Source organism: Clinocottus analis, unplaced genomic scaffold (genome assembly GCF_023055335.1).
Source record: "Clinocottus analis isolate CAN_PGR_092001 unplaced genomic scaffold, fCliAna1.0.p SCAF_2, whole genome shotgun sequence".
NCBI lineage: Eukaryota > Metazoa > Chordata > Actinopteri > Perciformes > Cottidae > Clinocottus > Clinocottus analis.
The window spans coordinates 988,138-1,003,137 of NW_027175931.1; the positions used below are offsets into that span (position 1 = coordinate 988,138).

General features: G+C 45.5%; 3 protein-coding genes across 4 annotated transcripts in view; 2 read left to right on the top strand and 1 right to left on the bottom strand.

The window, feature by feature from the left end:
* Nucleotides 1–6,944, top strand: part of gkup (glucuronokinase with putative uridyl pyrophosphorylase) — an 8,222-nt gene extending 1,278 nt beyond the window's left edge. The window contains exons 4-23 of one of the 2 annotated variants that reach the window (XM_068584340.1): nucleotides 368–521; nucleotides 628–699; nucleotides 797–888; nucleotides 1,550–1,706; nucleotides 1,880–1,957; nucleotides 2,434–2,525; nucleotides 2,617–2,722; nucleotides 2,797–2,876; nucleotides 2,971–3,039; nucleotides 3,855–3,915; nucleotides 4,005–4,021; nucleotides 4,106–4,163; nucleotides 4,553–4,645; nucleotides 4,926–4,986; nucleotides 5,078–5,191; nucleotides 5,702–5,759; nucleotides 5,850–5,918; nucleotides 6,007–6,070; nucleotides 6,179–6,250; nucleotides 6,444–6,944. In XM_068584340.1, the coding sequence (XP_068440441.1) occupies nucleotides 368–521; nucleotides 628–699; nucleotides 797–888; nucleotides 1,550–1,706; nucleotides 1,880–1,957; nucleotides 2,434–2,525; nucleotides 2,617–2,722; nucleotides 2,797–2,876; nucleotides 2,971–3,039; nucleotides 3,855–3,915; nucleotides 4,005–4,021; nucleotides 4,106–4,163; nucleotides 4,553–4,645; nucleotides 4,926–4,986; nucleotides 5,078–5,191; nucleotides 5,702–5,759; nucleotides 5,850–5,918; nucleotides 6,007–6,070; nucleotides 6,179–6,250; nucleotides 6,444–6,527 (1,651 nt within the window). In that variant the 3' untranslated portion in view covers nucleotides 6,528–6,944. The remainder of the gene's footprint in view (nucleotides 1–367; nucleotides 522–627; nucleotides 700–796; nucleotides 889–1,549; nucleotides 1,707–1,879; nucleotides 1,958–2,433; nucleotides 2,526–2,616; nucleotides 2,723–2,796; nucleotides 2,877–2,970; nucleotides 3,040–3,854; nucleotides 3,916–4,004; nucleotides 4,022–4,105; nucleotides 4,164–4,552; nucleotides 4,646–4,925; nucleotides 4,987–5,077; nucleotides 5,192–5,701; nucleotides 5,760–5,849; nucleotides 5,919–6,006; nucleotides 6,071–6,178; nucleotides 6,251–6,443) is intronic. The other variant, XM_068584341.1, reaches the window with a different exon arrangement.
* Nucleotides 6,945–8,261: 1,317 nt separating this feature from the next.
* On the top strand, nucleotides 8,262–12,789 carry LOC137790263 (histone-lysine N-methyltransferase 2D-like). The gene is made up of 5 exons (XM_068584330.1): nucleotides 8,262–8,682; nucleotides 9,311–9,776; nucleotides 9,881–9,987; nucleotides 10,083–10,136; nucleotides 10,613–12,789. Exons 2-5 carry the CDS (start codon nucleotides 9,373–9,375, stop codon nucleotides 12,670–12,672), a joined length of 2,625 nt encoding a protein of 874 aa, XP_068440431.1. The 5' UTR covers nucleotides 8,262–8,682; nucleotides 9,311–9,372; the 3' UTR covers nucleotides 12,673–12,789.
* A 1,869-nt stretch (nucleotides 12,790–14,658) lies between these two features.
* LOC137790275 (porphobilinogen deaminase-like) overlaps nucleotides 14,659–15,000 on the bottom strand; it is a 6,586-nt gene continuing 6,244 nt past the window's right edge. Inside the window, exon 14 of the mRNA XM_068584357.1 lies at nucleotides 14,659–15,000. This exon is cut by the window's right edge and continues 363 nt beyond it. The gene's annotated coding sequence lies outside the window, so the exon portion shown is untranslated.

Below are 15,000 nucleotides of genomic sequence, written 5' to 3' on the forward strand. Positions count from 1 at the left end.
TTAGCTCCTCAACACGTAGCTCACCGTTAGCTCATCACCACATAGCTCACCGTTAGCTCCTCATCACATACACATAGCTCACCGTTAGCTCCTCATCACATACACATATCTCACCGTTAGCTCCTCGCCACCTAGCTCACCGTTAGCTGCTCGTAGCTTTGCTACTCAAAGTAACAAAGTAGCAATGTGACGCAACATTTTGGTGTTATTGGTTTAAGGAAAACTTTAAGGGACCCACTTAACAATTTAGAGGATCGAGAGTTTAAATATTACATTTGCTCAAATTGATATTCAAGGGAAATTATTCAGTAACCAAAATGATGAATTTGAGAGGCGGTAGTGACGCTTGAGGGAACGTGTTCTTCAGGTACAAGTACTACGAGCGCTGGGCCACGGCCAACGACTTCCCCCTGGAGAACGTGGTGAACGACGGCAGCACCACGCTGGAGGACCGGCTGGGCGCCGTGGCCGACCTGCAGCTCGCCATCCGCAGCCGCAAGCTGCAGGACGACGTCATGGTGGTGCGTGCGTGTGTGTGCGTGCGTGCGTGCGTGTGTGTGCGTGCGTGCGTGCGTGTGTGTGTGCGTGTGTTGGTAGAACTGACTGAGTGTCTGTCGTACGACGCAGATCGCAGGAGACATGCTGTGTGCCGACCAGAACTTTGACATCGCTCAGGTCATCCGCTTCTTCAGGTCCGAGGTGATTTACTGCGATGCAATTTTTTTAATTTTCAATTTTAGTGGACATGAAAACCGGAGGATGTTCATGTTGTGTAAATGTTTGTATGTTTGTGCAGCAGCCTGGAGAGCTGATGATTTACTACGAGCTGGAGGAGAGTGAGAAAAGCAGCTCCAGAGGCATCGTGGAGGTCTGCAGGGAGACCCACAGGTGAGAGGAGGATTCTACCGTTTAGTCCTCCGGTTGTATAGAAGTCTATGCTTCCTGTGTTGAAGCTGCATTCTCTCTCCTGACCACCAGGGGGCGACTCCTCTGGTTGTATAGAAGTCTATGCTTCATGTGTTAAAGCTGCATTCTCTCTCCTGACCACCAGGGGGCGACTCCTCTGGTTGTATAGAAGTTTATGCTTCATGTGTTAAAGCTGCATTCTCTCTCCTGACCACCAGGGGGCGACTCCTCTGGTTGTATAGAAGTCTATGCTTCATGTGTTAAAGCTGCATTCTCTCTCCTGGCCACCAGGGGGCGACTCCTCTGGTTGTATAGAAGTCTATGCTTCATGTGTTAAAGCTGCATTCTCTCTCCTGACCACCAGGGGGCGACTCCTCTGGTTGTATAGAAGTCTATGCTTCATGTGTTAAAGCTGCATTCTCTCTCCTGAAGACCAGGGGGCGACTCCTCTGGTTGTATAGAAGTCTATGCTTCATGTGTTGAAGCTGCATTCTCTATCCTGGCCACCAGGGGGCGACTCCTCTGGTTGTATAGAAGTCTATGCTTCATGTGTTAAAGCTGCATTCTCTCTCCTGGCCACCAGGGGGCGACTCCTCTGGTTGTATAGATTCAGTACCTTACGAAAACATTTGTTCTGAAACAGGATAACTCGCTTCCTGGAGAAACCGCAGGAAGGGCTGACGGCGTCTCGGCTCGCCAGCGTTGTGTTTTACTGCATCCAGAGAGAAACGCTGGCGCACCTGTCTGACTTCCTGCAGCTGCAGACTCGAGCAACAGACCGGTCCTTTGGACGATTCTGGGTTCGTAAATTCTCAAATAAGTGTTGATTCAGCAGATTCATTAAACAGTGAGGAACTTCTATCTGGTCCTCTTTAGTCTCGTGTTAGTCCTGTTGAGTGGTTTTAGAAGGTTGGATGATAATTACCTCACAGATGACATCATGCATTATCCTGATCCTGTAATGTCTCTTCAGGAGTGGCTCATTAACGAGAAGCGACTCGACGTGTTTGGGATGAAGCTTCCTACCGGCTTCCAGCTCATTGGCCAAGTGGTTCGTATCAGTTCATCCTCCATGTCTTTGTTTGCCTTTTTAAATGCATAGATCATAAGAGAGAAAGCCAGAGATGGAGCGAACGCCACCATTCATCCGTCATATCTCTCTGTGAGGCTCTCAAAGAGTCTTCTTCGTCAAAAATCTAGTGCCTACATTACCCACAATGCAACTAGACCAATAAAATAAATTTAAAAAAACCTGGAATAGTCATGGCATTTTTTAATGTTTTTTTCCAAGCCTGGAAAATTCATTGAAAAGGGAAAAAAAGTCCTGTAAATTTGGTGAAAAGTCCTGGAAATGTTGTTTAAAGTCTTGGAAATTGATGAAAAGTCATTGAAATTTGATTTACAGTCATCTGAATTTGGGGAAAAGTCCTGGAAATCCATTGGTCGAAATGTGTTTGAACCCTATTCATTGAAAATCCCGTCAGTAGTTCCTCTCGTGCCACTTGAGGCTTCCTCTCGACACCACAGGGCCTGTCGGACTACACCAGGTGGCTCACCCACTACTCCACCAAGCAGCAAGACGCTCCCGCCAAACCCATCACCTGCAGGTCGTTCGCCAGGTGAGAGGAAGTCGAGCTCGGACGACTGTGGTTGAGTCAAAACTACAGTCTCCAGTGTTCAACCTCGCTCCTCTGTGATTGGCTCCCGCAGGGTGGGGCTGATGGGGAACCCCTCGGACGGCTTCAACGGGAAAACCATCGCCATGTCCATCTGTAACTTCTGGGCCGAGGTCACGCTGCTGGAGAGCCAGACTCTGGTGACCTGACAACACTTGTTTTGTATTCAGGCGTTGTGCAGAAGTCAATAATGAACCAGCGCACGCTTTGGCAGGTGCTGCTCCCTCATCCGCTCAACGACCCCACCGAGTTTGGAAGCTTGCAAGATCTGTTCTGCATCAGCAGGAAGGAAGGGTGCGTAGCCTGTTAGCGCTAGCTGGAAGGCGGAGCGGGTCGCGTTCGGGGGTTTCTAAAGCTTCCTCCTCTTCTTCCTCCTCTTCCTCTGCAGATACCTGGGAGGTCTGCGGCTGCTGCAGGCCACCTGCAAGAAGTTCTACCAGTTCTGCTCCAAACAAGGGTGAGGAACGCTCCTTCATCGCACTGAAGTGAGGCGAATGGTGGTTATCGCTCGCGTCCGGTTGTCGTTTGGTTGTTCTTTGAACGTGGACAGCGTCAGACTCCAGAGTGATTCATTTCCAGCTGAAATAACTTCCATCGCTGCTTTGTTCATGTTGAAGAAGTCCAAGATATCCTGGAAAATAAACGCTGTCGTGTCTGATTCATGACGACATGATGAGGAGATTTATTTACCGTTTCTATAAAACCACACGTTGTAAATGTGAGTACTCGTAATATATTATGAGGGACCCTAGTGCTCAGAAACACTACTGCTTCTGGCCACAGGGGGCGCCAGAATCAACACTAAATTATTAGTTTGAACAGTTTGTTTTTGGATAGAAACAGAAGAAAACAGGTGCAGATTAATCACTTGAAGCAGGCGACGTCTTCTTTTGGCGAGATGTTTTTTTAACAAGTTAATTCATTCACATACTTCATGATGTTTGTTCTTAAATGCTTTAATTCGGTGTGCGTTCGTCACTAAATAATGCAGCTGTGCAAACCTAAAATAAACTTTTACTGTGATTTATTTGCAATGAACGAATAAAAAACGATGCAGAAATAACGACACAATGATGCAGATTTGTAAAAAGTCTGAATTTACTCTTCGTCCGCTCTTTCAAGGAGACGACGAGCAAACGACTTTTAAAAGGCTTGTTTTCTGGATGGAGTCTGGTTCCCTGCTGCTCGGCCGGCCTTTTGAACGAGCTTTGATTCATTGTCTCTGTAAGAATTGAATGTGTCTCTTGAGGCTCCGTCTGTGTCTCACTGCAGCATCGCGTTGACGAAGCAGAACTTCACTCTGAAGTACGACACCAACATTCCTCGGCAGGTGGTGAGGAACCGTTTCATTGGTCTGCGCTGAGCGTGAGAAGGTCATGTGACGAGGAAATGATTCTGACTTGTTGTTGTTTTTTATTGCAGGGCCTCGCTGGAAGCAGGTAAACGTTTCTAGTAGTTGTATCTTCTGTTAAAGCTTTCAGGAATGACGTCGTCTCCGAGTTCACGAGGGTTTCTGTTCACAGCGCCATCGTCTCCGCGACCCTGAAGTGTCTCATGAAGTTCTACAACATCACAGAGGACGTGAGGATTCATGCTACCACATTAATAACATAGATTCTGTTTCTATCCAAACACAAACTTCTCCACCTGATAGTTTAGTGTTGTTTCTTGCGCCCCCTGTGGACAGAAGCAGTAGTGTTTCTGAGCACTTTTAGAAAACCTGATATTTAACTGCAGCCGCCACCAGAATCTAATTCTACACATAATATAATACGAGTTCTGACATTTATCTAACATCTGATATCTTTGAACTAGTTTTATGCACATATTGTTGTATAAATAAGAGGGTATAGAGTTTATAAAGGGTATAGAGTTTTTAGAGGAATCTGAGTTAAATCAGTAACATAAAAAAATGGAGGAAAGACAAGTTCAGATCTACGTTTTAGATATATTCACATTTTCCACTCCAGGATCTCCCAAAGTCGATCCGAGCCAACTTCATCCTCAACGTGGAGACGGAGGAGCTCTTCATCACCGCCGGCCTCCAGGACCGAGTCGTTCAGGTCTGAACCACCTCCCTTTAAATAAAGACTCCTCCCTTTAAATAAAGACTCCTCCCTTTAAATAAAGACTCCTCCCTTTAAATAAAGACTCCTCCCTTTAAATAAAGACTCCTCCCTTTAAATAAAGACTCCTCCCTTTAAATAAAGACTCCTCCCCTTAAATAAAGACTCCTCCCTTTAAATAAAGACTCCTCCCTTTAAATAAAGACTCCTCCCTTTAAATAAAGACTCCTACCCTTAAATAAAGACTCCTCCACCTGTTTCCTCTTCGCCTCCTCAGGTCTACGAGGGTTTGGTCTACATGGATTTCAGCAAGCAGCTGATGGAGGAGCAGGGCCACGGTACTGAAGTCCACTTCTGTCTGTCGACGCTGAGCTGACGATACCAACACATTTCATTGTGTGTGTGTGTGTGTGTGTGTCTGTCCCCTAGGGAACTACGTATCTATGGACATGGGTTCGCTGCCCCCCTTCTGGCTGGCCTACCTGAGCGACCCCAGTGACTCTGGGCGCATCCACAGCAACATCCGGCAGCGCTGGCTCAACGGTGCGTCCTCCAGTTAAAGGGCCGCTCAGGTTTTGTTCTTTGTCACGTGTGGTTCTGTGAGGAGCCAGCGAGGCGTTGACAGAACCTCCAGTAGGCTGCAGAGGGCTGCATGGAGGCTGACGCCGTGCTCTAGTCCCTCACCAAAGCCACCAGACTCCATTGGAAAAAACAGTGATTTAACCTGTCAGCCCACAGGGGGCTGCTGGTCCAACGCCGCCTCCACCGGTCAGCCAGTTTGTGTTCTTGTGTGACTTTGGTGAGTTTGCATCCACCAAAAGTCACACAATAACACATCAACACAAACACACTTGATGATGCCGGCAGCAGTAGACCAGCAGCCCCCCCTGTGTTCTGAGAGGTTAAAACACTGGTTTTGTGAATGGAGTCTGGTGTGTTGGAAGAGAAGTCATTCAGCCGTAACAACTGCTGAAATGAAGAGCAACAGATTTCAGTCAATGTTTCTATTCCTTGAATGACTCATAAACTATCTGCTGCCTCGTGTCTCCACAGGAGAAGAGCTGGTCGTCGAGGCCATGAAGACGTTCGCTGAGCTCACGGATCAAGCCAGGTTTGTTTAAGAAGTTAAGATGGTCCACAAAGAACTCATGCAACTCATAGATGAACTCAATAGATGTTCATTCAAATGTCCTCCCTTCAGGACGGCTCTTCAGGACAAAGACTGGAGGCGTCTGGCACAACTCATGGACCAGAACTTTGAGCTGCGGAGGTGAACCCTAAATATACACATGTGTATATATTTTCAAATATATACACACACGTTGCACTCGCAGTTGAAGTAACCGCGTTCCCCACAGGTCCGTCTACACGGATGAGTGTCTCGGCCCTGGGAATCTGAAGATGGTTGAGCTGGCGAGGCAGGTACGTCCTTCAAGGGATGTTCCTCCATTCCACCTCCTCCAACGAGGAGTTTTCTCTCTTCTGTGTTTTCTGCTCCTTAATCGCTTCGTTCCTGCGGTTCTTTTGCAGTTCGGCTCGGCGGTGAAGCTGCCGGGCAGCGGGGGGGCGGTGCTGGGCCTCTGCCTGGACCACGCCCGCCTGGTGAGGCCTGCAGGACTCAGACATCTGGATCTGACCTCTTAACGTTCTGAACTCCAGGACTCGGTCCTGTACAAGTTCAGGATGACCGTTTATCTATGAACTGCTTTTAGGAAGACTTTTTTCATCACTATCATCAGTTCCTTCCTCTTGGTGTACTTGACCTCTGACCTGCAGTCTGCGTTGTGTCCACCAGGTGGAGATGCGGCAGGCGTTCCAGGAAGCTGGCTGCGTGTTCTGCATCATCGCGCCCTACGACCCGTCTGCAGGCGGTCGCTGAGGCTCGCCTCGGCTGGACCGGACCAGTGAGACCAGTGAAACCAGTGAAATCAGTGGGACTGGTCCCAGTGAGACGTCGCTGTCGTCTCATTGGTTGAATGAGATCCAAAACAATCATGAGGTTTAAATGAACGATGTGGTGAAAGTTTGCGTGATGAATTATCACATTTATTAGAAGAGTTTTAGATGAAAATGACGTCATTTAAAATCCACACGGAACTGACTGATAAAAGTATTGTAGCATTAATGCAGTATCATGGCCTGTGGAAACATCTTCATGTAAAATCTAAACTTGCTGAATTGAATCAATGGACTGAATGATGTAACGATGACGTCATTCCTTTTCTACACGTGATGAGGATATTTTTGTTTAATTTATGTAATCTTTTGTACACAAATTAAAATCTGTTTACAACTCCTGGTGTGTTGTCTTTTAGAATGTTTAACACAGATTACACAGATTCATCTTTTTCTTTGAATTCAACTTAATTTTTAAAAAATCGGAGTGAGTCACTGAGAAAAGTGGATGTCGTGAGTGATCTTCGCAAATAAAACATCTTTGATGTGTCGAGTCTCGGCCAATCAGCGTTGTCTCCAGCGTCTACGTCACTCTCCAACGTTTCCTCCCTTCGCTCCAAGTTGAAGTTACCGTCGGTACAACTGGATCAGCAATGAACTCTAGTTTAGAGGTAAGTCTTGTTTGCTAGCAACAATTTAATATGCTGTTTAACTCATGAAGGTAACTCGACATCCAAGTTATGTGTCGGAATATTTTATCACGTTATCCCCATCAAATCTTTACCACCATGTTTTTTAATCTAAAGCTAGTCAGCTTTAGCTTGATAACAACGTTAAAGCGAGTTAGCTTGATAACAACGTTAACGGCAGTGTGAAGAGAAAGCACGTGATCCCTTGTTAACTAAAGGTAACGTAAATAACGTCATGACGCATAACGACGTAATGCGTCGTGACGTAACGTTGACGTCGTCCCTTGTTAACGTTAACAAGGGATCACCTGCCGTTAACATTAAGCGTCGTGACGACGTGATGCGTCATGACGTTATTTCCGTTACCGTTCGCTAACGTCATGACGCTACGTTTATCGGTAATGATTCTTCCGCAGGTTCAACAACGGAAACCTTGTTCCAGCTTTTACTTTAACGTTAACGGTCTGGTTCAGTTCACGCAGTCACTTCTTTAACTCACGTTGTAAAGAAGTAAATCTCGTAGTGTGACTGAGCTAACAACGTGATTTGAGCTAACAACGTGATTTGAGCTAACAACGTGATTTGGTGGTCAGGGCCAGATCTTGATGAGATGATGCGGTCCGTTTCACAATGAAAGAGGAAGAGGAAGCTCTACATGTAGCTCCATGCAGGCTGAGATGCAGGTGGAGCTAAAGGCTAAAGCTAAAGGTGTTCACTCTCATGAGCACAGCCAGTTTACTTCCGGTCCCTACAGTCACAAGAACAGTTGCTCAAGGGCCTGAATGAAGAAGAGTTAAAGTGCACGTTCCTTCATTTCAGCAGCTTGTGAATGCAGAGGTGTGGAATAGATTGAAGCTTGCAGTTAAATCACAGCTGTTATTTTACTCTTGATAAACTACTTTAGCCAGATTATCATTTAAATTTCACTGGATTGAATGCATATTAACTGTGAATAGAAGATGGGTCACACCTCTAACAGCTGTACAGTAATAGTGGAAGTCCATTCATAAGTTTTACCAATGAAAACTAATCCTTTGGTTTAGTACAGGCGATGGTTCTGGCTCCATCGGTCCAGCAGGTCAAGGGTCAAGGCCCCGAGACAGATGAAGCTGCACAGAGCCACAGAGAGGAGGATGCAGCTGGATGTCAGCCCACAACATCTACCAGAGGAGATGAAGCAGGAGGTGGAGGCAGAAGAGACTTCCAGGAAAAGGCTCATGGCGGAGCAGCAAAGACAAGAAGTTCATGAAGAACTTCAACCTGACTGTGTGTTTAGTGTAAATGTATATGAGTTATTATCTTTAGGGCCTGAGCTCTGACCTGGTCGTAGAGGACGACCTCATTGTTCTTAACATGTTTGTTATTGTTCAAATTCAAACATAAATGTTTGGATTTGAACTAACGAAGCGTCCTGAGCTGGACGGAGAGCAGCAGGAAGAGGACGTCCTGGTGAGTTACTGCAAGTCATGAAATGTTTTCTGTCTTAAATATTATCTGTGAAGAACACAATGACTTTGTATTTCTCTTTCTATGGACTTGATGGTGAAAGACTTTTGTTCTGGAACATTTTAAAGAGTGTTGATTAAAAGATCTCTTCATTTAAAGCGTTTATAAATAAAATGCAAACTCTTGTGAAAAAAACTCTTGTACGATCCCCCGAAGCCTTAAAGATGTTTCATATAAGTACATTTTATAATTGTCTGAACTGCTGAATCCTTGTTATCATTTTTATGTGATTGATAATTATTTATTTATTCTAAAACTCAAGAAATATAGCGTATGTTTAATGTTTGCGAGTGGCTTAAAGTCGACACCAGAGACGTGTACGTTGTCTCTACGTCCATCGTCCTCTGTCCAGATACGGTCACTTCCTGTTCACTGGTTGAAAAAAAACAAGATGCAACGGACACAACGCTGAATTCATGGCTTCTAAACATCCATGAAACAATGCTAAGCTAACTATCTGCTGGCCTATTTCCCGTACAGACATGCACGAATCCCCTGTAACTCTCAGGCAAGACGGCAAATGTAATTTCCAAAATATCGAACTCTTCTCTCCTCTTTCTGCTTCATCCAGAAGTCGGGTGAAGGAGTCTAGAGCTCGAGCTGACGATGACGTACAACATATAAACATCCCACATGTCTCAAACCGTTGAGAGATGGCCCATCGCTCCAGACGGCTACATCCCCAACTCTGTGATCCGCCGCTGGAGGAAGAAGACGAAGCAGTCGGAAGATCTTCCTCAGTCAGAGGATCGACCGGACGAAGACCTGACGAATGAACGTGACGCTCCGGAATCGAAGGGCGAAGAGAAGGATGGCAAAGGACAGGCGGGCGACATAAAGGCGAGGAAGAAAGAATGCGAAGATGAGGAAGAGGAGGAAACAAAGGTGAAGAGAAGGCCGAGGCTTGTCCTCCCGAAGGAGTCCTACGTCGTCCAGAAGAAGATCAGCCAGGAGAAAACATCTGATCACGGACGGATGGACATGGAGCCTCAGAGGCAAGAAGTCGCCTACACTCCTCGGAAGCCCGTGAAATTTTTGTGAGTGATGCGACGCTGATGATTCTCAATCATTCAGAAACTTCTTATACGAAATACACAATCATGTGTATTTATGTTCACTTTTCATTTCATTGTTTTTTTAGCCAAATCTCCCTTCATCAAAAAGAAAACAAACAAGGTAGAGAGCAGAGGGAAGAACCTCCGCTCCAAGGTGTCGATGTCCAGAGAACATCCGCCTTCATTACCACCGGTACGAGCCAATGAGATGCCAACATTACAGATGGATGTCTTTATTTATTTATTCATTCATTCATCTCGCAACCTTTTCTATCTCCGTCACTTCAGCGTCTCTGGTGGAAAGTCCTACGGTGTCTGCAGAAGACGTCCTCTCAAAGCAAGGTGACCAAGAACACGCAGAATTATGAAGACATTGATGACATTGTGATTTAGGACAACAATGCAGGACAACCTGAGTCCTAAATCATCCAGAGCTGTACAGTTTGAGTCATGAACTCTTGTTTGGATTGAAGAATAGAACCTTAAAGTTACATTGAGGAACTTTTATCTGGTTCCTCGGCCTACATCAGTGAACAATGAGGGAGGAGGGTATGGGAGAACCAGAACCAGGGGGGCAGACTGTCAGACCTGCTGCAGTAAAATGAGAGGTTTTCTAAAGGGACCCTGGTGTTCAGAGACACTACCACTTTAGTCCACAGGGGGGGCGCCAGAAACAACACAACATGAGAGGTTTCCTAAAGGGAGTAAACGGTGATGGGATGTCTATGAAACAACTTCTGCAAAATGTTCTTGCCTGAGGCTCATTGGTTCTTATTGAAATTGTTCTTTGTCTTACATGTACCTTTCCATACTCACAGAACCCAGGATAACCTCACGTCGACCATCTAGAGAGCCCCAAAGTACGACTCCTCATCATCCGAAGCCTCCATCTCAAACTGCTGTCAATCCTCAACCTCAACCAGTCATTAGACCTCAACCTTCTCTAACACCAGAAGACCCTCAACCATATCTTGGGCTTCATCGTTCTCCAACACAAAAAGATCCTCAACAAGACCTTCGGCCTCATCATTCTCCAACACCACAAGGTCCTCAAAAAGACCTTGGGCCTTATCCTTCTCCAAGACCAGCAGATTCGCAACAGGACCTTGGGCCCCATCCTTTACTTAAACCAGAAGATCCTCAACCAGACCTTGGGCATCATCCCCTAAAGTCTCTCTCTCCAACCAAAGTTAATCCTCAACCCAAACCAGACACTGGACCTCATGAGATCCCGCCAATAAAAAGGTTCCTCCTCTCTTCCACCAAATATGTTGACGTTAAAAACCAAACGCAAGTACCCCTCGATCAAAGAGTCCTGAAGCTCTTCAGGAAGTTCAAAGCTGGCACCAAGAAATCGCCTCGACTCACAAACACCTTCGCCAACCCTGTGCATCCTGATACTCCGACCTCCTCCGCTCATACTATTTCTGCTGGGCTGAAGTCCGAGTGGAGGAAGAACCTGCACAATCCTCTCAAAGGTTTAAAGATTCCACCTGCCACTACACAGCTGAATCTGCACAATCCTCCCCAAGAGTTATCTTCTCCATCGGCAGATCCAGAAACAAACCTGCACAATCCTCCCCAAGAGTTATCTTCTCCATCGGCAGCTAGAGAGATAAACCTGCACAATCCTCCCCAAGAGTTATGTTCTCCATCGGCAGATCCAGAAACAAACCTGCACAATCCTCCCCAAGAGTTATCTTCTCCATCGGCAGCTAGAGAGGTGAACCTGCACAATCCTCCCCAAGAGTTATGTTCTCCATTGGCCACTAGAGAGATGAACCTGCACAATCCTCCTCAAGAGTTATGTTCTCCATTGGCCACTAGAGAGATGAACCTGCACAATCCTCCTCAAGAGTTATGTTCTCCATTGGCCACTAGAGAGATGAACCTGCACAATCCTCCTCAAGAGTTATGTTCTCCATTGGCCACTAGAGAGATGAACCTGCACAATCCTCCCCAAGAGTTATGTTCTCCATTGGCCACTAGAGAGATGAACCTGCACAATCCTCCTCAAGAGTTATGTTCTCCATTGGCCACTAGAGAGATGAACCTGCACAATCCTCCCCAAGAGTTATGTTCTCCATCGGCAGCTGGAGAGGTAAACCTGCACAATCCTCTCAAAGGTTTATGGTTTCCACCTGCTTCTAGACAGGTGAACCTGCACAATCCTCCCCCAGAGTTATGTTCTCCATCGGCAGCTAGAGAGGTGAACCTGCACAATCCTCCCCAAGAGTTATGTTCTCCGTTGGCCGCTAGAGAGATGAACCTGCACAATCCTCCCCAAGAGTTATGTTCTCCATCAGCCGCTAGACAGTTGAACCTGTACAATCCTCTCAAAGGTTTATGGTTTCCACCTGCTTCTAGACAGGTGAACCTGCACAATCCTCCCCCAGAGTTATGTTCTCCACCTGCCGCTAGAGGGCTGGACCTGCACAATCCTCTCGAAGAGTTATGTTCTCCATCAGCAGCTAGAGAGCTGAACCTGCACAATCCTCCCGATGGGTTGTATTCTCCATCTGCCGCTGCAGGGCTCGACCTGCACAATCCTCTCCAAAAGTTATCTTCTCCACCTGCCGCTAGAGGGCTGGACCTGCACAATCCTCTCCAAGGTTTCCGTTCGCCACCGGCCGCTAGAGAGCTTACCGTCGAGTCCTCCGAAGCCAGACCACTCGCAACGATCCTTCCTTCACTGCTGGGCGGCGAGACACACCAGAGGGTGGTGCACAAGATCCGGATGATGGACCCCCCGGATTCCCCGTCCTCCCACTTCCACCACGTGATCCCTTTGAACGCCCAACAGACCGTCTTCCCTTCAAATGCCATCGGGAAGACTCAGTACGGTAGGATGAAGTTTGAGTGGATGAGGGCAGTGTGACGAGGACCGGCTGTGGTCAGCTTTGTACGATCTCACGAGAGCTACTTAGCAAAGAGTGACCTCTTAAACCATTTATCGTGAGGTTGTTTGGTTGAACAATAAAACAACAAAAATACATTTCTTTGGCCGTTGCTTTGGTTCATTGGTTGATCCACTACTTTGATTCAGAACCGAGATTTCTCAACAAATAGGGAATTGGTTGTCATTTCGTACGGACATTCATAGTCCCAAGAGGATGCGTCCCACTGACTTTGGCAACAACTTGCAACTTTCTTTTTTGTGCCATCTGCGAGTCACAACTGTCCATTCACTTCACAATATTTGTCTAAACCTACGTATTTCACAATCTTTAACTGAACCTACCCAAGTATTTTATGATCTTTTATTAAACATATCTAAATATTTCACGATCTTTCGCGAAACTATATTTATAAAAAAAACCTACGTATTTCCCGATCTTTTCCTAAACTTACGTATTTTACGATTTTTTTTTCCTTAATTTACGTATTTCACGATATTTTCCTAAACTTACATATTTCACGATCTTTTCCTAAACCTAACTTTGTAGTTTTGTTGTCTAAACCGAACTGAGTTGTTTCCTGTAAAGACAGAAGTTTTTCTTGTCGGTATTTATGAGTGGAAATAGTCGATACCCATTGCTGGACAATTAATAACTTTTTGTGAGATTTCATGTGAGGATCCATTGTTGCATGTGATATACACCTCAAGATGAATGGATGAATTGCCAAATGTTGTAGACATTCATGTTTCTTAGATGATGGATCTTGATGACTTTGGTGATCCTCGATTTTCCTCAAAGATGAATTGTAATAACTTCCTCGCTGCCTGTAGATCAGTTATGTATGCGTGTATAAAGGTGTGTCCACAGGTAAAACACACATTCAACATTTGTTTCTTGACATCAAGTGGTTTTATTTGACACAATGTTCACATCAGAGGCAAAACAAAGTCAACATGTGAATATTTTGTCATTGACAGATTTATGACTTTCATACAGACGTTAAAGCTGAGAAACAAAGATGGCCGACACCGCCTCACATTGTCTCTAGAGGTTTAAATTAAGTATAATGTACAATAAAGACCTATAAAATAAAACGTAAACACAATGTGGCGGTAAGCTAATGTGAATAAACAAGCGAGGCGGAAATAACTTTGATAAAAAACTAAGACGAAAGTTTGAAAATTGAACTTCTGCATCTCACACGATGACATTACAGCAAATGTATTTGTTAATTTTATAAAAACAAACATTTTGAATAGCTGTGGATGAACTAGAAAGACGCAGTTATGACTCATGTATTTCATAATTCAGACTCTGCATCTCATAATTAGGACATCCATATCTCAAAAGTGTGAAAGAAACTACCACATGAGATTCTACAGATCAAGATGGCAGAAAGATGAGATATGTTTAGTTCTGTTTGTTGGTTCAAAAGGTTCAAAGAGCTTCTGCATGAACGAGACTTCATGTTTAAAACACCGTCACGGTTTAAATAAATAATCTGTGACGTTTTCACTTCAAAAATGTTTGTTTGGCGGCTTTACAGACAAAGGCAGGAGCAAACCTATGCTCTTTTTAGTGACACCAGACTCCATTGAAAAAAACAGTGATTTAACCTCTCAGGACAACAGGAGCTGCTGGTGTTCTGCTGCCTCCTTCTGGTCGTGTGTTTGTGTTGTTGTGTGACTTTGGTGAATCTAAAGTAACCCTTAAAACCACCAAAGTCACACATTAACACAAACACACGACCAGATTGAGGAAGCAGGAGACGAGCAGCTCTTGCGTCCTGAGAGGTTAAATCACTGTTTTTGTTAATGGAGTCTGGTGTGTTTGAAGATAGCGCAGATAACACCAAGGTCTGTCTGACGGGAAGGTGAAGAGGTGGAAACATTCAAAAGTGTCTCACACAAACACACGTCAAGCCGTGAACGCGTTCAACACGAAGCCAAATGAAGACGTTGAGCTTCGTAGAGATGGGGCTTTTATTTTGTTAAGATGGTAAAGTTCTGACGGAGTCCTCGTGACCTCGACATCTCACCACACACGTGCACACCAGCTGGAAACACTCCTCTTTGGTACCATCAAACGTCGTCCTATCATAAAGGGTGGAGGGAGGGGTAATATTTAAAACGCTGAATTTTTAGCTGCATCCCGTTTATGACACGACTCTCATATGCATTTAAAAAATAAATCAGGATATCCGCCTGTGTTGGAGCTGCAAGTGCTGACGACGACAACGACGTCTGAAGGCCACGTTGTGTTTCTCAACGCTAGTCCCAGTAGCGGGGTTCTCCACCTGGACGCGG